The following is a 26,720-nucleotide window of genomic DNA, read 5'->3' as shown; positions in this document are numbered from 1 at the left end:
ATGGTTGTGCACGAGGAGGGCGAGATCATGCAGACCGAACAGGACCCGACGATGGAGCTCTCTAAGGTCTCGATGGACCTCACCGTGCTCCACTGCCCCTTGTGCCTCCGCCCCTTGACGCCTCCAGTGTATGAGGTTCGAATACAACTCGTCCGTTCAGCTGATTGAGCAAGGTGCAGGTTTCTTGATTGATGTGCTGTTCGATTGATTTCTGCAGTGCAAGGGAGGGCACCTGGACTACGCGGACTGTCGTGTCGAGCGCCCCGAGAACCAGCGGCAGTGCCAGAAGTGTGAGCGCGGCGGTGGCTTCAACGTGCGGAACACGGCGGTGGACTCCGTCCGTTCGTCGGTGAGGGTGGAGTGCCCGCATGAAGGCTGTGGGCTCTACGTCACTTACCACAAGCTCGCCGATCACCAGAGCGTGTGTCCGCTCGCGCCCTACAAATGCCCCGTGCCCGTCTGCGGCTACGAAGGCCTGTTGGAAATATGCCCTAGAGGCAATAATAAAATGGTTATTATTATTATATTTCCTTGCTCATGATAATTGTCTATTGTTCATGCTATAATTGTATTAACCGGAAACCGTAATACATGTGTGAATACATAGACCAGAACATGTCCCTAGTAAGCCTCTAGTTGACTAGCTCGTTGATCAATAGATGGTCATGGTTTCTTGACCATGGACATTGGATGTCATTGATAACGGGATCACATCATTAGGAGAATGATGTGATGGACAAGACCCAATCCTAAGCCTAGCACAAGATCGTATAGTTCGTTTGCTAAAGCTTTTCTAATGTCAAGTATCATTTCCTTAGACCATGAGATTGTGCAACTCCCGGATACCGTAGGAATGCTTTGGGTGTACCAAACGCCACAACGTAACTGGGTGTCTATAAAGGTGCACTACGGGTATCTCCGAAAGTGTCTGTTGGGTTGGCACGAATCGAGACTGGGATTTGTCACTCCGTGTAAACGGAGAGGTATCTCTGGGCCCACTCGGTAGGACATCATCATAATGTGCACAATGTGACCAAGGAGTTTATCACGGGATGATGTGTTACGGAACGTGTAAAGAGACTTGCCGGTAACGAGATTGAACAAGGTATCGGGATACCGACGATCGAATCTCGGGCAAGTATCATACCAGTAGACAAAGGGAATTGTATATGGGATTGATTGAATCCTTGACATTGTGGTTCATCCGATGAGATCATCATGGAACATGTGGGAGCCAACGTGGGTATCCAGATCCCGCTGTTGGCTATTGACCAGAGAGATGTCTCGGTCATGTCTGCATGATTCCCGAGCCCGTAGGGTCTACACACTTAAGGTTCGATGACGCTAGGGTTATAGGGAAAGTATGTACGCGGTTACCGAATGTTTTTCAGAGTCCCGGATGAGATCCCGGACGTCACGAGGAGTTCCGGAATGGTCCGGAGGTGAAGATTGATATATTGGACGAAGGGTTTTGGAGTCCGGAAGTGTTCCGGAGGTACCGGGTGTTGACCAGCATGACCGAAAGGTGTTTCGGGAGCCCCGGCAAGTGTTGGGGGGCTTCATGGGCCAAGGGAAGGGGGCAAACCAACCCACTAAGGGGCTGTGTGCCCCCCTCACCTATTCCCATGTGACCAGGGGGTTTGGGGCGCCCCATCTAGGGTTCCCACCTCCTGGCTTGGGGGCCAAGTCACCCAAGGGGGAGATCCCATCTGCCCTGGCCGCCGCCCCCTAGGGGAAACCCTAGGGCGCCTCCCCTAGCCCTTGCCCCTATATATAGTGGAGGTTTTGGGGCTGCACAACACATGAGTCTCTCTCTCCCAAGGCGCAGCCCTACCTCTCTCTCTCCTCGTCTCTCGTAGTGCTTGGCGAAGCCCTGCTGGAGTACCGCGCTCCTCCACCACCACCACGCCATCGTGCTGCTGCTGGACGGAGTCTTCCCCAACCTCTCCCTCTCTCCTTGCTGGATCAAGGCATGGGAGACGTCACCGGGCTGCATGTGTGTTGAAAGCGGAGGCGCCGTTGTTCGGCGCTTAGATCGGAATCGACCACGATCTGAATTGCTACGAGTACGACTACCTCATCCGCATTCTAGTAACGCTTCCGCTTAGCGATCTACATGGGTACGTAGATGCACTCCCCTTCCCCTCGTTGCTAGATTACTCCATAGATTGATCTTGGTGATGCATAGAAAATTTTAAATTTCTGCTATGATCCCCAACAGTGGCATCATGAGCTAGGTCTATGCATAGATTCTATGCACGAGTAGAACACAAAGTAGTTGTGGGCGATGATTTGTTCAATTTGCTTGCCGTTACTAGTCTTATATTGATTCGGCGACATTGTGGGATGAAGCGGCCCGGACCGACCTTACATGTACACTTACGTGAGACAGGTTCCACCGACTGACATGCACTTCATGCATAAGGTGGCTGGCGGGTGTCAGTCTCTCCCAATTTAGTCGGATCAGATTCGATGAAAAGGGTCCTTATGAAGGGTAAATAGCAATTGGAATATCACCGTTGTGGTTTTGCGTAGGTAAGAAACGTTCTTGCTAGAAACCCATAGCAGCCACGTAAAACATGCAGCAACAATTAGAGGACGTCTAACTTGTTTTTGCAGGGTATGCTATGTGATGTGATATGGCCAAAAGGATGTGATGAATGATATATGTGATGTATGAGATTGATCATGTTCTTGTAATAGGAATCACGACTTGCATGTTGACGAGTATGACAACTGGCAGGAGCCATAGGAGTTGTCTTAATATATTTATGACCTGCGTGTCAATGAAAATGCCATGTAATTACTTTACTTTATTGCTAGCCGTTAGCCATAGTAGTAGAAGTAATAGTTGGCGAGGCAACTTCATGAAGACACGATGATGGAGATAATGGTGTCATGCCGGTGACGATGGTGTTCATGCCGCGCCTCGAAGATGGAGATTAAAGGCGCAAGATGATATTGGCCATATCATGTCACTTTATGATTTGCATGTGATGTTTGTCATGTTTACATCATATTTGCTTAGAACGACGGTAGCATAAATAAGATGATCCCTCGCAATAATTTTAAGAAAGTGTTCCCCCTAACTGTGCACCATTGCTAAGGTCCGTTGTTCCGAAGCACCACGTGATGATCGGGTGTGGTAGGTTCTAACGTTCGCATTCAATGGGTGTAAGCCAGATTTACACACGCAATACACTTAGGTTAACTTGACGAGCCTAGCATGTATAGACATGGCCTCGGAACACGGAAGACCGAAAGGTCGAACATGAGTCGTATAGTGGATAAGATCAACATGAAGATGTTCACCGATGATGACTAGTCCGTCTCACGTGATGATCGGACACGGCCTAGTTGACTCAGATCATGTATCACTTAGATGACTAGAGGGATGTCTATCTAAGTGGGAGTTCATTGAATAATTTGATTAGATGAACTTAATTATCATAAACATAGTCAAAAGGTCTTTGCAAATTATGTCGTAGCTCACGCTTTGATTCTACTGTTTTAGATATGTTCCTAGAGAAAATTTAGTTGAGAGTTGACAGTAGCAATTATGCGGACTGGGTCCATGAACTGAGGATTGTCCTCATTGCTGCACAGAAGGGTTATGTCCTTAATGCACCGCTCAGTGTGTTGAACCTCGAGTATCGTCTGTAGATGTTGGGAAACATCTGACATACACGTTTTGATGACTACGTGATAGTTCAGTACGTAATACTAATGGTTTAGAATTGTGGCACCAAAGACGTTTTTGAAACTTCGCAGAACATATGAGATGTTCCAAAGACTGAAATTGGAATTTCAGACTAGTGCCCACGTCAAGAGGTATGAGACCTGTGACAAGTTTCTTAAGCCTACAAACAAAGGGAGAAAAAAAACTCAATCGTTGAGGATGTGCTCAGATTGTCTGAGTACTGCAATCGCTTGAATCGAGTGGGAGTTAATCTTCCAGATGAGATAGTGATGGTTCTCCATAGTCATTGCCACCACGCTATTGGAGCTTTGTGATGAACTATAACATATCAGGGATAGACATGATGATCCTTGAGAAACTCGCGATGTTTGACACCGCGAAAGTAGAAATCAAGTAGGAGCATCAATTGTTGATGGTTAAACCACTAGTTTCAAGAAGGGCAAGGGAAAGAAGGGATACTTCATGAGACGGCAAATCAGTTGCTGCTCTAGTGAAGATACCCAAGGTTGAACCAAACCCGAGACTAAGTGCTTCTATAATGAGGGGAACGGTCACTGAAGCAGAACTACCCTATATACTTGGTAGATGAGAAGGCTAGCAAGGTCGACAGAAGTATTTTGGATATACGTCATATTATTGTGTACTTTACTCGTACTCCTAGTAGCACCAGGGTAATAAATACCAGTTCGGTTGCTAAGCGTTAGTAACTCAAAATAAAAGGCTGCAGAGACTAGCTAAAGGTGAGATGACGATATGTGTTGGAAGTGTTTCCAAGGTTGATGTGATCAAACATCGCACGCTCCCTCTACCTTCGGGATTGGTGTTAAACCGAAATAATTGTTATTTGGTGTTTGCGTTGAGCATAGACATGATTGGATTATGTTTATCGCCACACGGTTATTCATTTAAGGAGAATAATGGTTACTCTGTTTATTTGAATAATACCTTCAATGGTCTTGCACCTAAAATGAATGGTTTATTGAATCTCGATCGTAGTGATACACATGTTCATGCCAAAAGATATAAGATAGTAATAATAGTACCACATACTTGTGGCACTGCCATTTGAGTCATGTTGGTATAAAACACATGAAGAAGCTCCATGTTGATGGATCTTTGGACCCACTCGGTTTTTGAAAAGATTGAGACATGCGAACCATGTCTATTGGTAGATATGCATGAAGAAACTCCATGCAGATGGATCGTTTGGACTCACTTGATTTTGAATCACTTGAGACATGCAAATCATACCACATGGACAAGATGACTGAAAGGCCTCGTTTTCAGTAAGATGGAACAAGAAAGCAACTTGTTGGAAGTAATACATTTTGATGTGTGCAGTCCAATGAGTGCTGAGGCACGTAGTGGATATCGTTATGTTCTTACTTCACAAATGATTTGAGTAGATGCTGGGTATATTTACTTGATGAAACACAAGTCTGAATTATTGAAAGGTTTAAGTAATTTCAGAGTGAAGTTGAAGATCGTCGTGACAAGATGATAAAATGTCTATGATATGATCATAGAGATGAATATCTGAGTTACGAGTTTGGCACACAATTAAGACATTGTGGAAATTGTTTCACAACTAATACCGCCTGGACCACCATAGTGTGATGGTGTGTCCGAACATCACAACTGCACCCTATTGGATATGGTGCATACCATGATGTCTCTTATCGAACTACCACTATCGTTTATGGGTTAGGCATTAGAGAGAACCGCACTCACTTTAAATAGGGCACCACACAATGCCGTTGAGACGACACCGTATGAACTATGGTTTAGAGAAACCTAAGCTGTCGTTTCTTAAAAGTTTGGGGCTGCGATGCTTATGTGAAAAAGTTTCAGGCGGATAAGCTCGAACCCAAAGCGGATAAATGCGTCTTCGTAGAATACCCAAAAATAGTTGGGTATACCTCCTATTTCAGATCCGGAAGCAAAAGTGATTGTTTCTAGAAACGGGTCCTTTCTCAAGGAAAAGTTTCTCTCGAAAGAATTGAGTGGGAGGATGGTGGATACTTGGTGAGGTTATTGAACCGTCACTTAAACTAGTGTGTAGCAGGGCACATGAAGTTGTTCTTGTGGCACCTACACCAATTGAAGTGGCAGCTTATGATAGTGATCATGAAACTTCGGATCAAGTCACTACCAAACCTCATAGGTCGACAAGGATGCATACTACTTCAGAGTGGTACGTAATCCTATCTTGGAAGTCATGTTGCTAGACAAAAATGAACCTACAAGCTATGGAGAAGTGATGGTGGGCCCAAATTCCGAAGAATGGCTCGAGGCCATAAAATCCGAGAGAGGATCCATGTATAAAAGAAAGTATAGACTTTGAAAGAACCACTTGGTGGTCGTAAGGCTGTTGGGTGCAGATGGATTTTAGAAGGAAGACAGACAATGATGGTAAGTGTCACCATTAAGAAAGCTCGACTTGTCGTTAAGATGTTTCCCGACAAGTTCAAGGAGTTGACTACGATGAGACTTTCTCACTCGTAGCGATGCTAAGAGTCTGTTGGAATTATGTTAGCAGTTACTGCATTATTTATGAAATCTTGCAGATAGGATGTAAAAAACATTGTTTCCTCAACATTTTTCTTGAGGAAAGGTTGTATGTGATACAGCCAGAAGGTTTTGTCAATCCTAAAAGATGCTAACAAGTATGCAAAGCTCCACCAATCCTTCTAAGGACTGGAGTAAGCGCCTTAGAATTGGAATATACGCTTTGATGAGATGATCAAAGGTTTTGGGTTTGTACAAAGTTTATGAGAAACTTGTATTTCCAAAGAAGTGAGTGGGAGCACTATAGAATTTTTGATGAGTATATGTTGTTAACATATTGTTGATCAGAAATGATGTAGAATTTCTAGAAAGCATGCAGGGTTATTTGAAAAGTGTTTTTCAATGGAAAATATGGATTAAGCTACTTGAACATTGAGCATCAAGATCTATAAGGATAGATCAAAAACGCTTAATAGTACTTTCGAATGAATACATACCGTGACAAGATTTTGAAGGAGTTCAAAATAGATCAGCAAAGAAGGAGTTCTTAGCTGTGTTACAAGGTGTGAATATTGAGTAAGACTCAAGACCTGACCATGGCAGAAGAGAGAGAAAGGACGAAGGTCGTCCCCTATGCTTTAGACGTAGGCTCTACAGTATGCTATGTACCACACCTGAAGTGTGCCTTGCCATGAGTCAGTCAAGGGGTACAAGAGTGATCCAGGAATGGATCACACGACTGCGGTTGAACTTATCCTTAGTAACTAGTGGACAAAGGAATTTTCTCGATTATGGAGGTGGTAAAAGAGTTCGTCGTAAAGGGTTACGTCGATGCAAACTTTGACACTAATCCGGATGACTCTGAGTAGTAAACTGGATTCGTATAGTAGAACAGTTATTTGGAATAGCTCCAAGTAGCGTGTGGTAGCTGCATCTACAAGATGACAGAGATTTGTGAAGCAAACATGGATCTGAAAAGTTCAGATTCATTGACCAATAAACCTCTCTCACAAGCAAGATATGAACAAACCCCATGGGTGTTGGATTCATTGCAATCACATAGTGATGTGAACTAGATTATTGACTCTAGTGCAAGTGGGAGACTGTTGGAAATATGTCCTAGAGGCAATAATAAAATGGTTATTATTATTGTATTTCCTTGTTCATGATAATTGTTTATTGTTCATGCTATAATTGTATAAACCGGAAACCGTAATACATGTGTGAATACATAGACCAAAACATGTCCCTAGTAAGCCTCTAGTTGACTAGCTTGTTGATCAATAGATGGTCATGGTTTCCTGACCATGGACATTGGATGTCATTGATAACGGGATCACATCATTAGGAGAATGATGTGATGGACAAGACCCAATCCTAAGCCTAGCACAAGATCGTATAGTTCGTCTGCTAAAGCTTTTCTAATGTCAAGTATCATTTCCTTAGACCATGAGATTGTGCAACTCCCGGATACCATAGGAATGCTTTGGGTGTACCAAACGCCACAACGTAACTGGGTGTCTATAAAGGTGCACTACGGGTATCTCCGAAAGTGTCTGTTGGGTTGGCACGAATCGAGACTGGGATTTGTCACTCCGTGTAAACAGAGAGGTATCTCTGGGCCCACTCGGTAGGACATCATCATAATGTGCACAATGTGACCAAGGAGTTGATCATGGGATGATGTGTTACGGAACGAGTAAAGAGACTTGCCGGTAACGAGATTGAACAAGGTATCGGGATACCGACGATCGAATCTCAGGCAAGTATCATACCAGTAGACAAAGGGAATTGTATACGGGATTGATTGAATCCTTGACATCGTGGTTCATCCGATGAGATCATCTTGGAACATGTGGGAGCCAACATGGGTATCTAGATCACGCTATTGGTTATTGACCAGAGAGATGTCTCGGTCATGTCTGCATGATTCCCGAGCCCGTAGGGTCTACACACTTAAGGTTCGATGACGCTAGGGTTATAGGGAAAGTATGTATGCGTTTACCGAATGTTGTTCGGAGTCCCGGATGAGATCCCGGATGTCACGAGGAGTTCCGGAATGGTCCGGAGGTGAATATTGATATATTGGATGAAGGGTTTTGGAGTCCGGAAGTGTTCCGGAGGTACCGGGTGATGACCAGCATGACCGAAAGGTGTTTCGGGAGCCCCGGCAAGTGTTGGGGAGCTTCATGGGCCAAGGGAAGGGGGTAAACCAGCCCACTAAGGGGCTGTGCGCCCCCCTCACCTATTCCCACGTGACCAAGGGGTTTGGGGCGCCCCATCTAGCGTTCCCACCTCCTGGCTTGGGGGCCAAGTCACCCAAGGGGGAGATCCCATCTGCCCTGGCCGCCGCCCCCCCTAGGGGAAATCCTAGGGCGCCTCCCCTAGCCCTTGCCCCTATATATAGTGGAGGTTTTGGGGCTGCACAACACACGAGTCTCTCTCTCCCAAGGCGCAGCCCTACCTCTCTCCCTCCTTGTCTCTCATAGTGCTTGGCGAAGCCCTGCTGGAGTACCGCGCTCCTCCACCACCAGTACCACCACACCGTCATGCTGCTGCTGGACAGAGTCTTACCCAACCTCTCCCTCTCTCCTTGCTGGATCAAGGCATGGGAGACGTCAACGGGCTGCACGTGTGTTGAACGCGGAGGCGCCGTTGTTCGGCGCTTAGATCGAAATCGACCGCGATCTGAATCGCTACGAGTACGACTACCTCATCCGCGTTCTAGTAACGCTTCCGCTTAGCGATCTACAAGGGTACGTAGATGCACTCCCCTTCCCCTCGTTGCTAGATTACTCCATAGATTGATCTTGGTGATGCGTAGAAAATTTTAAATTTCTGCTACAATCCCCAACAAGGCCCGCCGCCGGCGCTCTACCACCACATCAGCACCACGCATCCCATGCCCGTGCACAGGATCCAGTACGGCAAGGTGCTCCAGCTGCAAGTGCCACTATCGGAGCCATGGCTCTTGCTGTTCGTGGAGGAGGACGGTCGCATGTTTTTCTTGGTCGGCGGCGTGCTCGACATCGACGCGCCTATCGCCGTGTCGGTCGTCTGCATCAGAGCGGGGGCGTCCCCACTGCCGCACTATGTGGCCAAGATGTGGGCGAACGGCCCGCTGGTGGAGCCCAAAGGCACGACCGATGCCGTCAAGGTGGAAATGGAGGTGACAAGTAGCAAGGATCCCGGCGACGTCTGTTGGAAATATGAGCAAGTTACTACGAGATTTAATACGAATAATTAGAAGATAAATCATGACTACAGTAGCAGAGATTAAACTAATCATGCGAACTAGCATAGCAGATGAACAGATCACATTTAGGGCACATACTAGAAACATGAATTCTACCACGATCTCGAACAGGAAGGATAGAATCACATACGGTGCAGTGGGAGCAGCACCGCCGACGTGTTGGGGATCGTAGCAGAAATTAAAAAATTTCTACGCATCACCAAGATCAATCTATGGAGTATTCTAGCAACGAGGGGAATAGGAGTTCAACTACATACCCTTGTAGATCGCGAGCGGAAGCGTTCAAGTGAACGGGGATGATGGAGTCGTACTCGCCGTGATCCAAATCACCGATGACCAAGTGCCGAACGGACAGCACCTCCGCGTTCAACACCCGTATGGTTGGGAAGACGTCTCCTCCTTCTTGATCCAGCAAGGGGGAAGGAGAGGTTGATGAAGATCCAGCAGCACGACGGCATGGTGGTGGATGCAGCAAGATCCCGACAGGGCTTCGCCAAGCACAAGCGGGGAGGAGAGGTGTTACTGAGGGAGAGGGAGGCGCCAAGAGCAAGGTGCGGCTGCCCTCCCTCCCTTCCACTATATATAAGGGCTAGGGAGGCGCATTCCCCCTTGGAGATCCCATGTAAAAGGGGGGGGGCGGCGGCCCCTGGGGGCAACGCCCCCCTTAGGGTTTCCAACTAGGGGGGCGCATGCCCACTCGGGGGGCAACGGCCCCCTAGGGTTTCCAACCCTAGGCGCCTTGGGCCCTTGGGTGGGGTGCACCAGCCCATCAGGGGCTGGTTCCCACGCCACTTCAGCCCATGGGGCCCTCCGGGATAGGTGGCCCCATCCGGTGGACCCCCGGGACCCTTCCGGTGGTCCCGGTACAATACCGGTAACCCCCGAAACCTTCCCGCTGGCCGAAACTGGACTTCCTATATATAAATCTTTACCTCCGGGCCATTCCGGAACTCCTCGTGACGTCCGGGATCTCATCTGGTACTTCGAACAACTTTCGGGTTACTGCATACTAATATCTCTACAACCCTAGCGTCACCGAACCTTAAGTGTGTAGACCCTACGGGTTCGGGAGACACACACACATGACCGAGATGCTTCTCCGGTCAATAACCAACAGCGGGATCTGGATACCCATGTTGGCTCCCACATGCTCCTGGATGAAATCATCGGAAGAACCACGACGTCCAGGACTTAATCAATCCCGTATTCAATTCCCTTTGTCAATCGGTACGTTACTTGCCCGAGACTCGATCGTCGGTATCCCAATACCTTGTTCAATCTCGTTACCGGCAAGTCACTTTACTCGTACCGTAATGCATGATCCCTTGACCAACCCCTTGGTCACATTGAGCTCATTATGATGATGCATTACCGAGTGGGCCCAGAGATACCTCTCCGTCATACGGAGTGACAAATCCCAGTCTCGATTCGTGCCAACCCAACAGACACTTTTGGAGATACCCGCAGTGCACCTTTATAGCCACCCAGTTGCGTTGTGATGTTTGATACAACCAAAGCACTCCTACGGTATCCGGGAGTTGCACAATCTCATGGTCTAAGAAAATGATACTTGACATTAGAAAAGCTCTCACAAAACGAACTTACACGATCTTTGTGCTATGCTTAGGTTTGGGTCTTGTCCATCACATCATTCTCCTAATGATGTGATCCCGTTATCAATGACATCCCCATGTCCATAGCCGGGAAACCATGACTATCTGTTGATCAACGAGCTAGTCAACTAGAGGCTCACTAGGGACACATTGTGGTCTATGTATTCACACATGTATTACGATTTCCGGATAATACAATTATAGCATGAATAATAGACAATTATCATGAACAAGGAAATATAATAATCATTTTATTATTGCCTCTAGGGCATATTTCCAATAGTCTCCCACTTGCACTAGAGTCAATCATCTAGTTACATTGTGATGAATCGAACACCCATGGAATTCTGGTGTTGATCATGTTTTGCTCTAGGGAGAGGTTTAGTCAACGGATCTGCTACATTCAGGTCCGTATGTACTTTACAAATTTCTATGTCTCCATTTTGAACACTTTCACGAATGGAGTTGAAGCAACGCTTGATATGCCTGGTCTTCCTGTGAAACCTGGGCTCCTTGGCAAGGGCAATAGCTCCAGTGTTGTCATAGAAGAGAGTCATCGGCCCCGATGCATTGGGTATGACTCCTAGGTCGGTGATGAACTCCTTCACCCAGATTGCTTCTTGTGCTGCCTCCAAGGCTGCCATGTATTCTGCTTCACATGTAGATCCCGCCATGACGCTTTGCTTGCAACTGCACCAGCTTACTGCCCCACCATTCAAAATATACACGTATCCAGTTTGTGACTTAGAGTCATCCAGATCTGTGTCGAAGCTAGCATCGACTTAACCCTTTACGACGAGCTCTTCGCCACCTCCATAAACGAGGAACATATCCTTGGTCCTTTTCAGGTACTTCAGGATGTTTTTAACCGCTGTCCAGTGTTCCTTGCCGGGATTACTTTGGTACCTACCTACCAAACTTACGGCAAGGTTTACATCAGGTCTGGTACACAGCATGGCATACATAATAGACCCTATGGCTGAGGCATAGGGGATGACACTCATCTCTTCTATATCTTCTGCCGTGGTCGGGCATTGAGCCGTGCTCAATCGCACACCTTGCAATACAGGCAAGAACCCCATCTTGGACTGATCCATATTGAACTTCTTCAATATCTTTTCAAGGTATGTACTTTGTGAAAGACCGATGAGGCGTCTCGATCTATCTCTATAGATCTTGATGCCTAATATATAAGCAGCTTCTCCAAGGTCCTTCATTGAAAAACACTTGTTCAAATAGGCCTTTATGCTTTCCAAGAATTCTATATCATTTCCCATCAACAGTATGTCATCCACATATAATATGAGAAATGCTACAGAGCTCCCACTCACTTTCTTGTAAACGCAGGCTTCTCCATAAGTCTGCATAAAACCAAACGCTTTGATCATCTCATCAAAGCGAATGTTCCAACTCCGAGATGCTTGCACCAGCCCATAGATTGAGCGTTGGAGCTTGCACACCTTGTTAGCATTCTTAGGATCGATAAAACCTTCCGGCTGCATCATATACAATTCTTCCTTAAGAAAGCCGTTAAGGAATGCCGTTTTGACGTCCATTTGCCATATCTCATAATCATAGAATGCGGCAATTGCTAACATGATTCGGACGGACTTCAGCTTCGCTACGGGTGAGAAAGTCTCATTGTAGTCAACCCCTTGAACTTGTCGATAACCCTTAGCGACAAGTCGAGCCTTATAGATGGTCACATTACCATCCGCGTATGTCTTCTTCTTTAAGATCTATTTATTTTCTATGGCTCGCCGATCTTCGGGCAAGTTAGTCAAAGTCCATTCTTTGTTTTCATACATTGATTCTATCTCGGATTTCATGGCTTCTGGCCATTTGTTGGAATCTGGGCCCGCCATCGCTTCTACATAGTTCGAAGGTTCACCGTTGTCTAACAACATGATTTCCATGACAGGGTTGCGGTACCACTCTACTGCGGAACGTGTCCTTGTGGACCTACGAAGTTCAGTAGGAGCTTGATCCGAAGTATCTTGATCATCATCATTAACTTCCTCTCTAATCGGTGCAGGTACCACAGGAACATTTTCCTGAGCTGTGCTACTCTCTGCTTCAAGAGGCATTACTTCATCAAGCTCTACTTTCCTCCCACTTACTTATTTCGAGAGAAACTCCTTCTCTAGAAAGGATCCATTCTTGGAAACGAAGATCTTGCCTTCGGATCTGAGGTAGAAGGTATACCCAATGGTTTCCTTAGGGTATCCTATGAAGACGCATTTTTCCGACTTGGGTTCGAGCTTTTCAGGTTGAAGTTTCTTGACATAAGCATCGCATCCCCAAACTTTTAGAAACGACAACTTAGGTTTCTTCCCAAACCATAATTCATACGGTGTCATCTCAACGGATTTCGACGGAGCCCTATTTAAAGTGAATGCGGTAGTCTCTAAAGCATAGCCCCAAAATGAGAGCGGTAGATCGGTAAGAGACATCATAGATCGCACCATATCCAATAGAGTGCGATTACGACGTTCGGACACACCGTTACACTGAGGTGTTCCAGGCGGCGTGAGTTGTGAAACGATTCCACATTTCCTTAAGTGTGTGCCAAATTTGTGACTTATATATTCTCCCCCACGATTTGATCGTAAGAACTTTATTTTTCTGTCACGTTGATTCTCAACCTCACTCTAAAATTCCTTGAACTTTTCGAAGGTCTCAGACTTGTGTTTCATTAAGTAGACATAACCATATCTACTCAAGTCATCAGTGAGAGTGAGAACATAACGATAGCCACCGCGAGCCTCAACACTCATTGGACCGCACACATCAGTACGTATGATTTCTAATAAGTTGGTTGCTCGCTCCATTGTTCCTGAGAACGGAGTCTTGGTCATCTTACCCATGAGGCATGGTCCGCACGTGTCAAATGATTCGTAATCAAGAGACTCTAAAAGTCCATCTGCATGGAGCTTCTTGATGCGTTTGACACCTATGTGACCAAGGCGGCAGTGCCACAAGTATGTGGGACTATCATTATCAACCTTACATCTTTTGGTATTCACACTTTGAATATGTGTAGCATTATGCTCGAGATTCATTAAGAATAAACCATTCACCATCGGAGCATGACCATAAAACATATTTCTCATATAAATAGAACAACCATTATTCTCGGATTTAAATGAGTAGCCATCTCGTATTAAACGAGATCCTGATACAATGTTCATGCTCAAAGCTGGTACTAAATAACAATTATTGAGGTTTAAAACTAATCCCATAGGTAAATGTAGAGGTAACATGCCGACGACGATCACATCAACGTTGGAACCATTCCCGACGCGCATCGTCACCTCGTCCTTCGCCAGTCTCCGTTTATTCCGCAACTCCTGCTTTGTGTTACAAATGTGAGCAACCGCACCGGTATCAAATACCCAGGAGCTACTACGAGTACTGGTAAGGTACACATCAATTACATGTATATCACATATACCTTTCGTGATGCCGGCCTTCTTGTCCGCTAAGTATTTGGGGCAGTTCCGCTTCCAATGACCACTTCCCTTGCAATAAAAACACTCAGTCTCGGGCTTGGGTCCATTCTTTGGCTTCTTCCTGGCAGCTTGCTTACTGGGCATGGCAACTCCCTTGCCGTCCTTCTTGAAGTTCTTCTTACCCTTGCCTTTCTTGAACTTAGTGGTTTTATTCACCATCAACACTTGATGTTCCTTTTTGACTTCTACCTCTGCTGATTTCAGCATTGCAAATACTTCAGGAATGGTCTTTTCCATCCCCTGCATATTGAAGTTCATCACAAAGCTCTTGTAGCTCGGTGGAAGCGACTGAAGGATTCTGTCAATGACCGCGTCATCCGGGAGATTAACTCCCAGCTAAGTCAAGCGGTTATGCAACCCAGACATTTTGAGTATGTGCTCAGTGACAGAACTATTTTCCTCCATCTTACAGCTGAAGAATTTGTCGGAGACTTCATATCTCTCGACCCGGGCATGAGCTTGAAAAACCATTTTCAGCTCTTCGAACATCTCATATGCTCCGTGTCTCTCAAAACGCTTTTGGAGCCCCAGTTCTAAGCTGTAAAGCATGTCGCACTGAACGAGGGAGTAATCATCAGCACGTGTCTGCCAAGCGTTCATAACGTCTTGGTTCTGTGGGACGGGTGCGTCACCTAGTGGTGCTTCTAGGACATAATCTTTCTTGGCAGCTATGAGGATGATCCTCAGGTTCCGGACCCAGTCCGTATAGTTGCTGCCATCGTCTTTCAGCTTGGTTTTCTCTAGGAACGCGTTGAAGTTGAGGACAACATGGGCCATTTGATCTACAAGACATATTGTAAAGATTTTAGACTAAGTTCATGATAATTAAGTTCATCTAATCAAATTATTAAATGAACTCCCACTCAGATAGACATCCCTCCAGTCATCTAAGTATAACATGATCCGAGTTAACTAGGTCGTGTCCGATCATCATGCGAGACGGACTAGTCAACATCGGTGAACATCTTCATGTTGATCGTATCTTCTATACGACTCATGCTCGACCTTTCGGTCTTCTATGTTCTGAGGCCATGTCTGTACATGCTAGGCTCGTCAAGTCAACCTAAGTGTATTGCGTGTGTAAATCTGTCTTACACCCGTTGTATTCGAACGTTAGAATCTATCACACCCGATCATCACGTGGTGCTTCGAAACAACGAACCTTCGCAACGGTGCATAGTTAGGGGGAACACTTTCTTGAAATTATAACGAGGGATCATCTTATTTAAGCTACCGTCGTTCTAAGAAAATAAGATGTAAAACATGATAAACATCACATGCAATCAAATAGTGACATGATATGGCCAATATCATTTGCTCCTTTGATCTCCATCTTCGGGGCTCCATGATCATCGTTGTCACCGGCATGACACCATGATCTCCATCATCATGATATCCATCATCGTGTCTTCTTGAAGTTGTCTCGTCATCTATTACTTCTACTACTATGGCTAACGCTTTAGCAATAAAGTAAAGTAATTACATGACGTTTATGTTGACACGCAGGTCATAAATAAATAAAGATAACTCCTATGGCTCCTGCCGGTTGTCAAACTCATCGACATGCAAGTCGTGATTCCTATTACAAGAACATGATCAATCTCATACATCACATATATCATTCATCATTCATCACAACCCTTTGGCCATATCAAATCACAAAACACTTGCTGCAAAAACAAGTTAGACGTCCTCTAATTGTTGTTGCAAGTTTTTACGTGGCTGCTATTGGTTTCTAGCAAGAACGTTTCTTACCTACGCCAAAACCACAATGTGAATTGCCAATTTCTATTTACCCTTCATAAGGAACCTGTTCATCGAATCCGATCCAACTAAAGTGGGAGAGACAGACACCCGCCAGCCACCTTATGCAACTAGTGCATGTCAGTCGGTGGAACCAGTCTCATGTAAGCGTACGTGTAAGGTTGGTCCGGGCCGCTTCATCCCACGATGCCGCCGAATCAAGATAAGACTAGTAACGGCAAGCAAATTGACAATATCGATGCCCACAACTACTTTGTGTTCTACTCGTGCATAGTAACTACGCATAGACCTAGCTCATGATGCCACTGTTGGGGATCGTAGCAGAAATTAAAAAATTTCTACGCATCACCAAGATCAATCTATGGAGTATTCTAGCAACGAGGGGAATAGGAGTGCATCTACATACCCTTGTAGATCGCGAGCGGAAGCGTTCAAGTGAACGGGGATGATGGAGTCGTACTCGCCGTGATCCAAATCATCGATGACCAAGTGCCGAACGGACAGCACCTCCGCGTTCAACACACGTACGGTTGGGAAGACGTCTCCTCCTTCTTGATACAGCAAGGGGGAAGGAGAGGTTGATGAAGATCCAGCAGCACGACGGCGTGGTGGTGGATGCAGCAAGATCCCGGCAGGGCTTCGCCAAGCACAAGCGGGGAGGAGGGGTGTTACGGAGGGAGAGGGAGGCGCCAAGAGCTAGGTGCGGCTGCCCTCCCTCCCTTCCACTGTATATAAGGGCTAGGGGGCGCATGCCCCCTTGGAGATCCCATCTAAAATGGGGGGGGGGCCCTGGGGCAACGGCCCCCTTAGGGTTTCTAACCAGGGGGGCGCATGCCCCCTCGGGGGGCAACGGCCCCCTAGGGTTTCCAACCCTAGGCGCCTTGGGCCCTTGGGTGGGGTGCACCAGCCCATCAGGGGCTGGTTCCCATGCCACTTCAGCCCATGGGGCCCTCCGGGATAGGTGGCCCCATCCGGTGGACCCCCGGGACCCTTCCGGTGGTCCCGGTACAATACCGGTAACCCCCGAAACCTTCCCGCTGGCCGAAACTACACTTCCTATATATAAATCTTTACCTCCGGACCATTCCGGAACTCCTCGTGGCGTCCATGATCTCATCCAGGACTCCGAACAACTTTCGGGTTACTGCATACTAATATCTCTACAACCCTAGCGTCACCGAACCTTAAGTGTGTAGACCCTACGGGTTCGGGAGACACGCAGACATGACCGAGATGCCTCTCCGGTCAATAACCAACAGCGGGATCTGGATACCCATGTTGGCTCCCACATGCTCCTCGATGATCTCATCGGATGAACCATGATGTCAAGGACTTAATCGATCCCGTATTCAATTCCCTTTGTCAATCGGTACGTTACTTGCCCGAGACTCGATCGTCGGTATCCCAATACCTTGTTCAATCTCGTTACAGGCAAGTCACTTTACTCGTACCATAATGCATGATCCCGTGACCAACCCCTTGGTCACATTGAGCTCATTATGATGATGCACTACTGAGTGGGCCCAGAGATACCTCTCCGTCATATGGAGTGACAAATCCCAGTCTCGATTCGTGCCAACCCAACAGACACTTTCGGAGATACCCGTAGTGCACCTTTATAGCCACCCAGTTACGTTGTGACGTTTGATACACCCAAAGCACTCCTACGGTATCCGGGAGTTGCACAATCTCATGGTCTAAGAAAATGATACTTGACATTAGAAAAGCTCTCACAAAACGAACTTACACGATCTTTGTGCTATGCTTAGGTTTGGGTCTTGTCCATCACATCATTCTCCTAATGATGTGATCCCGTTATCAATGACATCCCCATGTCCATAGCCAGGAAACCATGACTATCTGTTGATCAACGAGCTAGTCAACTAGAGGCTCACTAGGGACACATTGTGGTCTATGTATTCACACATGTATTACGATTTCCGGATAATACAATTATAGCATGAATAATAGACAATTATCATGAACAAGGAAATATAATAATCATTTTATTATTGCCTCTAGGGCATATTTCCAACACGGCATTAACGTTGTCGCCCATGTCGTTGAGGATGAGGTTGTCGAGGTCGGGGAAGAAGTCGTCGTTCGCGAAGTCGTCGCTGCCAGCAGTCGCGCGAGTGCGCTCCCCAAAAACCTGATCGCCCCTCTCCCGTACAGGATCACAAGAGGCGGGGTTCCGGAGGCCTGCTGTCCCTTCTCCCGGTGCATGCCTAAAGGAGGGATGGAGAAGACTTGCTTGGCGGTGCAATGATTTGGAACGGTGGTGAGAAACCATACGAAGTGGCGGCGGCTAGGGTAGACGTCCGCCTGACTATATAGTGCGGGCGGGCAGGTCGTGGGAGTAAACCCCACGTCCGAGTCGTCACAATCCAAAAGAATCAGAAACGGTTCAGTAATTAATGCGCCTGTTAATTATTAATTAATGACTCATTAATTTTTCCCGAGCAGCAAAAATATAGACAACGTGCATAGTTCTGTCCTTGGCTCGGCTCAATCCCGAAACCCGCGGCGCGGCGTGGCGCCGCGCATCGTGATGAGGCGTGGCGTGGCGAGGCGAGCGAGGAGGAGGAGCGCGCGTGTAGGTCTCCTCTTCTCATGCTCATACAAGTGGTAGAAGAGCTCACCTTATAAAGAGGTGCAACTCTCTCTCAACTTCCATGGTGGGACTAAACTTTAGCCTCACTCACTCCACTCACATGTGTGCATGAATGGGCCAAGAGAATTTCAGAATTTTAGTTGGGCTTTGGGCCAAAGGCCTACTAGCAAAATTCCAACAATCCCCCACAAAGTCTCATTGGCACATTTCATCATTTAGTTCCAAAGCATTGTTTATATACTGGTGCTTAGTGGAGACTGTGAAGTTGAACTTCCACTTAGAGATTTATGCTACACTAGATCACAACTTGAATAGTGGACTATGCCTTGAACTACAAGTTTTCTGTGAGACTAGTTTCACACAAATTCTTGACCGATATTGGGCTGCCGCAATGCTTCCCCGCGGGTGGAGCGTATACGTCGTACTCCAGGGCCTTTTCATGAATTTATTAGAGAACACCCAATTCTCACAGACTGCGACGTTAACAGTCAAATTCATATAGGTGTGTTCCTTAGAAGATGTTCTGCAGGACAACATCTCTTCTTACCCGAATAAGCCACTCGAAACACATTAAGATAAGTATCAACCTGCCATGCAGATCAGGAGAGTATTGCATCTTCACGGAGTGGGATAGTTAATATAGGGATACTCTCCTCTGAGCTGACCAACAACTTGTCTCCCACTTCTACTTCATGGGATCTCCGATCACATAGAGTGGGTTACCACTATGGAAAACTCATGCGGTGGGTCTCAAGCCCATCTCCATCGATGCCTTATCTATCATGTTATGTGATAGACCCTTTGTGAAGGGATCTGCCAAGTTTTTCGATGTTTGGATATAATCCAACGTAATAACTCCGGAGTTCCTCAATTTTCTGACAGATTTTAGTCTCCTCTTCACAAGTCTTGAGGACTTCATATTGTCCTTTGAACTGTTTATCTTGACGAACACACTTTGATTATCGCAGTTCATCAGGATAGGAGGTATTGCTTTTTCAACCATAGGTAAGTCCATCAAGAGTTCACGAAGCCACTCCGCTTCAATAGTGGCAGTGTCTAATGCTGTGAGTTCTGCTTCCATAGTTGACCTCGTTAAGATGGTCTGCTTGCAAGACTTCTAGGAAACAGCGCCACCACCAAGTGTAAAAACATAACCACTTGTGGCCTTAATCTCATCAGCATCAGATATCCAGTTTGAGTCATTATAACCCTCCAGTACCCTTGGATACCTGGTGTAGTGAATCCCATAGCTCGCGGTGCCTTTCAAATAGCGCATAACTCTCTTAAGCGCATGCCAATGAACATCTCCCGGTTTCGACTCAGCTTGCTCACAGCAAAAGAGATGTCATGCTTCGTGGCACTCGTCAAATACATAAGCAAGCCAATAATCTGAGAATATCTCAGTTGATCTCTAGAAATCCGTGGGTTCTTTCGAAGCAACACACTAGCATCATATGGAGTTGGAGAAGGCGTGCAGTCGCTATACCCAAAACGACTCAAGACCTTTTCCACATAGTGAGACTGAAGCAGTGTGATCCCACCATTCTCATCTCTCAACAGTTTGATGTTTAAGATAACATCAGCTAGTCCTAGATCCTTCATCTCAAAACAGCGAGATAAGAAATCCTTAACCTCCTTGATTAAATCATGTTTCGTTCCAAAGATTAGTATGTCGTCGACATACAGACAAAGAATAACTCCTTCGCCCCCACCATAGCGATAGTACACGCACTTGTCACCATCGTTTACTACAAAGCTGGCAGCAGTTATTGTTCTTTCGAACTTCTCATGCCACTCCTTAGGAGCTTGTTTAAGGCCATATAAAGACTTTAATAACTTGCACACCTTTCCTTCCTGACCAGGTACTACAAAACCATCTAGCTGATCCTTGTAAATTTCCTCCTTCAACTCTCCATTGAGGAAAGCTGTCTTAACGTCCATTTGATGAACGAGAAGACCATGTGAGGCAACCAGTGATAGTAGCACCCGAATTGTGGTCAGTCTAGCCATGGGTGAGTAAGTATCAAAGAAGTCTTCACCTTCTTTCTGGGTATAACCCTTGGCCACAAGCCATGCCTTGTACTTTTCAATCATACCATCAGGTCTAAGCTTCTTCTTGAACACCCACTTACATCCTACAGGTTTGCATCCATAAGGATGGTCAGTGATATCCCAAGTACCGTTAGCTAAGATGGAATCCATCTCGCTACGAACAGCTTCCTTCCAGTAGTCAGCATCAGGAGATGCATAGGCTTCTTAAATAGTCCTGGGTGTGTCATCCACAAGGTACACAATGAAATCATCACCAAAAGACTTTGTAGTCCTCTGTCTCCTTCTCCTCATAGGAGTTTCATTTTCACCCTCAACAGGATTCTCAACGTGTTCCATCGCAATAGTGGATTCAGGAATTACAGCGAATTCCTCACTAGATGGAGTAGGTATCTCCTGATTTGATGAACTCGACATATCCTTCATAGGAAATATGTCCTCAAAGAAAGTTGCATCATTCGACTCCATAATCATACCAACATGCATGTAGGATACCTCTGATTTTATTATCAAAAATCTATAGCCAATGCTATGAAAAGCATAGCCCAGAAGAACACAATCCACGGTTTTTGGTCCAAGCTTGCGCTTCTTGGAAATTGGTATATTGACTTTCGCCAAACAACCCCAAGTACGTAGGTAAGAGAGTTTCAATCTTTTCCTTTCCCATTCCTCAAATGGAGTCATCGTCTTATGCTTTGTGTGAACTCAGTTTAGGACATGACACGCAATCATTAGCGCCTCCCCCCCACCATTCCTTGGAAAGACCCGATGTGTCTAACATGGTGTTAACCATATCAGTTAGAGTTCGGTTCTTTCTTTCGGCTACCCCATTTGACTGAGGTGAGTAGGGAGGCGTCCTCTCATGGATTATACCATGTTCCGCACAAAACAGATCAAATTCATTGGAAAAATACTCTCCACCACGATCAGACCTAAGCCATTTAATTTTTCGATCAAGTTGGTTCTCTGCCTCAGCTTTATAGTTTTTGAAGAAAGTTAAAGCATCATCTTTTGATTTCAGAAGATACACATAACAATATCTAGTGGAGTCATCAATCAACGTCATGAAGTATCTCTTTCCACCTTTTTTCAATACGCCGTTCATCTCACAAAGATTAGAATGTATAAGCTCTAGTGGCGCCAAGTCTCTTGCCTTTGCAGTCTTATGGGACTTGCGAGGTTGCTTAGCTTGCACACATACTTGGCACTTAGAGCCTTTAACAGTAGAGATTTTCGGAATTAAATTCATATTGGCTAGCCGCGTCATGCAACCAAAGTTAATGTGACAAAGTCCTGAATGCCAAATATCAGACTCATTGTTGTGGCAAACATTATTAATAACTTTAGTGCAAATATCAGACAAAGACAGGCGGAACAAGCCTCCGCTCTCATAACCTTTTCCAACAAATTGTCCATACTTAGAAATTACAAATTTATTGGATTCAAAAACCAACTTAAAACCATCTCGACATAAACGGGAACCGCTAACGAGATTTTTATTTATGGACGGCACATGATGAACGTTCTTCAGACGCACAGTCTTCCCCGAAGTAAACTTCAGATCGACCGTACCAACACCTCGAACGATGGCATGTGACCCGTTCCCCATCAGCACGGGTGAAGTCCCTGTTGCCTAGTAAGAAGAAAACATGGAGGCGCCAGCACAAACATGTACATTGGCACCGGTGTCAATTAACCAATCAGGGGATTGAAATACTGAAAGGATGGTAGGAAAAATACTGTACCCTGATTCCTTCATATCAATATCACCGATGACAACATTAGCGGACTTGCCGCTCTTCTCATGTTCGCGCTCCTCAAAGCGGTTAGGACACTTTGGAGCCCAGTGATTGGGATCACCGCAGACATGGCAAAGTCCCTTCCCCTTCTTATGAGAATTCTTCTTGAAGTTGGTAGAATGTGATGGCTTGTTCTTTGTATCAAACTTGCCTTTGCACTGAGTTTTGTTCTTATTGTTTTTGAACTTGTTGGGCTGGGAGTTCTTCTTATGTACCATGTGGGCACTAGAAGCTCCCTCAACAACTCGAGCACGTGTGTCCTTTGCTCTCGCTTTCTCTTCAACATCAAGAGTACCAATGAGATCCACAACGGAAAACTCCTGTCTCTTGTGTTTCAGGGAAGTAGCAAAATTGTTCCACGAAGGTGGAAGTTTGGCAATGATGCCTCTGGCAACAAATTTGTCCGGCAACACACACTTGAAGTACTCAAGTTCTTTTGCGAGCGACTGTATCTCATGAGCCTGCTGTACAATAGAGCGCTCATCAGTCATCTTGTAGTCATAGAATTGCTCCATGACGTACAACTCGTTGCCGGCGTCCGAGGCACCAAAATTGGCCTTGAGCGCAGCCCACATGTCCTTGCCATTTTCAAACAACATATACGAATACACAATGGAATCATCCAGGACACTCAGAAGAGTGCCTTTAAAGAGAGTATCGATCTTCTCAAAAGCTTCTAGTTGTGCTGGATTAAGATCGCCCTCAGGCTTGCCCTTGGTGGCGTCATAGCAGCCCATGGTCTGAAACCAGTAGACTGCTCTCGTGCGCCACCTCTTATATTGCGCCCCTTAAAGGCGGGCAGCTTCAGATGCGTAGCAAAAACACTCAGAGTAAATTGCCTATAATCAGGTTTTTGGATTGTTGGAAATATGAGCAAGTTACCACAAGATTTAATCCGAATAATTAGAAGATAAATCATGACTACAGTAGCAGAGATTAAACTAATCATGCAAACTAGCATAGCAGATGAACATATCACATCTAGGGCACATACTAGAAACATGAATTCTACCACCATCTCGAACAGGAAGGATAGAATCACATATGGTGCAGCGGGAGCAGCACCGCCAGCGTTGACGTTGTCGCCCATGTCATCGAGGATGAGGTTGCCGAGGTCGGGGAAGAAGTAGTCGTTCGCGAAGTCATCGCGGCCAGCAGTCGCGTGAGTGCGCTCCCCAAAAACCTGATCGCCCCTCTCCCGTACAGGATCACGAGAAGTGGGGTTCCAGAGGCCTGCTGTCCCTTCTCCCGGTGCATGCTGAAAGGAGGGGTGGAGAAGACTTGCTTGTCGGCGCAATGATCTGGAACGATGGTGAGAAACCATATGAAGCAGCGGTGGCTAGGGTAGACGTCCGCCTGACTATATAGTGCGGGTCGGGCAGGTCGTGGGAGTAAACCCCACGTCCGAGTCGTCACGATCCAAAAGAATCAGAAACGGTTCAGTAATTAATGCATCCATTAATTATTAATTAATAACTCATTAATTTTTACCGAGCAGCAAAAATATAGACAACGTGCATAGCTCTGTCCTCGGCTCGGCTCAATCCCGCAACCCGCGGCGCGGCGCGACACGTCGTGACGAGGCATGGCGTGGCGAGGCGAGCGAGGAGGAGGAGCGCGCGTGTAGGTCTCCTCTTCTCATGCTCATACAAGTGGTAGAAGAGCTCACCTTATAAAGAGGTGCAACTCTCTCTCAACTTCCGGGGTGGGACTAAACTTTAGCCTCACTCACTCCACTCACATGTGTGCATGAATGGGCCAAGAGAATTTCAGAATTTTAGTTGGGCTTTGGGCCAAAGGCCTGCTAGCAAAATTCCAACAACGTCGATGTGAAGGACCTGACCTTCTTGACAGTTCCACCCAAGCTGCTGGCCGGGGCTAAGCTTGTGTCCCTCCACATTCAGATTGACAAGCTCACGTCCTAAATGTTTCTATAGTGCCTTCTGTTTATATTAGTAATATGCTAATATAGGGATTACCTTGGTCTACTTTAGCTTAAGAAATGGTGGGTTTTGGTGGTGATGCAACAATTACTTCGACATCAGATCAGTAATTTCCAACAGTCGAACGAATATTTTGTGTCTGTTGGATATAAGTTCCTTTGGGTAAGAAGTACTACTTGTCATCAAAATGGATAAAAGGAGATGTATGTAGACGTATTTTAGTTCTAGATACGTCCCTTTTTATCCATTTTGATGACAAGCACTCCCTTTGTTCCACAATACATGCCTTCCATTTGTCAAAATATAGATGTATCTAGACATGTTTTAGTATATAGGTACATCCATGATAGAGCCAATTGGATGGTTGAGAACACTACAATTCGTAGCTACAGATGCGTGTGTGACTCCCAGATGCAGAGGCCGGGGGTCACCATCCTCCTTTTCGAGAAAACACAGACGCGTGTGTGAGAGGACGAGTGCGTGCGTGCACCTCTTCTCTTCCTGTATAACGTACTACTAAACTCAGATTACAAGTTTTTGTGGGTGGCACGATGGTGCATGCGAGAAGTCCCGAGAGATAGTTTTAATGCGTTTGAAAAAAATACTAGCCTAGAGCTCGCCACGCGGCTATTCCTGTCGAACGCCCCATTAACCGTAAGATATGTATACGACGGTGCCAGTTATTGCACGTACACAACAGTACTCCCTCCTTTCCGGTTTATAGGGCTTAATTCAAAAATCTCACCAACCAAGATGGTGAGTGGTGGAATATTTTTTGTAGTTTGCAAAAGCACCTAATTAATGCTCTTGTTTTTCTCAAAAAATTATGTTTATCAATGCATTAATTGCAATGCATGCATGCATAAAGTACATGCATTGGTCAATTTTCTCTTAATACTTGCATGCAATGATTTAATGCACCTTGGAATCTGAACATGTGTTGGGTAACAACCAAATTGAGCCTTATAAAATGGAAAAACTAAAATTTTGAGATAAGCCCTATAAAACCAGAAAGGAGGGAGTAGAAAAAGAATTACTCCATCCGGGAATAGTGCCACACTTCGAAACTAGAACCATCCATAAATTTTGAGCTTATGTCTCGTCACACTCCATATTACTCCATGCTATATTGAATTGCAAACCTGTTCACACCGATCACAACCTAAACGGTTTCCCACTTAGGAGCGTATTAGTACCACGCTACTCCCTCCGTCCGGGTTTATTAGGCCTAAAGACAATTTCTCTTAGACCAAGACACATAGTAATTTGCTCACATTAATTCTTTCATTTCACTCCCAATGCACTCTCTCACATGCATGCAGCCAATGAAAAAGCACGCATGAAGTATATTATTTTTTCAGCCATGGCACCAACAACAATGGCTTTCAATGCAACCAATGAAATGGTTGCATGCATGCACCTTTCCAAAGCGGGGCCTTACAAAAGGGGACATGCTTGTGATGCTCAGAGGCCTAATAAACCCGGACGGAGGGAGTATATTGAATTTCAAACTTGTTCACACCGATCACAACCTAAACGGTTTCCCACTTAGGAGCGTATTAGTACTCGGTTATAAATACTAGTATGCCAAGATGACTGCACATTCCTCCTCAACTCCTCATCCACAAAAACAAACAAGTCATTCAGCATCCTTCCCTTGCGTCTGCCATGGCCAGCGTGAGTTCTGGGTCGAGAGATTGCCATCAGGGAGAGGCGAGCATGGAAGCGGAAGCACGAGAGATGTCCCGCCTCGCTGCGAGAGCAGCCAACATGTCCCGCCACGCGGAAGTAGCAGCACAAAGGTCCCGCCGCGCCGCTGAAGCAGCACGGAGGTCCCGCCGCGCCATCGATGCAGCAGACTGGTTCGGCCGCGCCACGGAAGCAGCAGAGATGTCCCGCCGTGCCATGAATGCAGCAGAGATGTCCCGCCGCGCCGCGGCGGCCTGGGAAAATTTCTCGCGG

The 26,720-nt window shown here is 46.1% G+C and overlaps 1 protein-coding gene across 1 annotated transcript; it reads left to right on the top strand.

Moving 5' to 3' along the window:
* Positions 1–24,740, top strand: LOC147991489 (putative E3 ubiquitin-protein ligase SINA-like 6). Its single transcript, XM_087538689.1, has 5 exons — positions 1–135; positions 218–473; positions 9,067–9,404; positions 14,322–14,333; positions 24,651–24,740. The coding sequence occupies exons 1-5, from the start codon at positions 1–3 to the stop codon at positions 24,738–24,740; spliced, it is 831 nt and encodes a 276-aa protein (XP_087394815.1).
* The last annotated feature ends 1,980 nt before the right edge of the window (positions 24,741–26,720 follow it).

Source organism: Triticum urartu, chromosome 1A (assembly GCF_056163025.1).
Source record: "Triticum urartu cultivar PI428250 chromosome 1A, HENAU_Tu73, whole genome shotgun sequence".
NCBI lineage: Eukaryota > Viridiplantae > Streptophyta > Magnoliopsida > Poales > Poaceae > Triticum > Triticum urartu.
Note: the sequence above shows the minus strand (reverse complement) of the source record. Positions and strands in the feature narration are given on the sequence as shown.

What these genes read in the sequence shown, in the direction of transcription:
- LOC147991489 (XM_087538689.1), top strand. Translation starts at nt 1, where the DNA reads ATGGTTGTGCACGAGGAGGGCGAGATCATGCAGACCGAACAGGACCCG. An exon ending in TGACGCCTCCAGTGTATGAG is followed by an intron (nt 136 to 217) that starts GTTCGAATACAA and finishes TGATTTCTGCAG; the next exon opens with TGCAAGGGAGGGCACCTGGA. An exon ending in GCCCGTCTGCGGCTACGAAG is followed by an intron (nt 474 to 9,066) that starts GCCTGTTGGAAA and finishes ATCCCCAACAAG; the next exon opens with GCCCGCCGCCGGCGCTCTAC.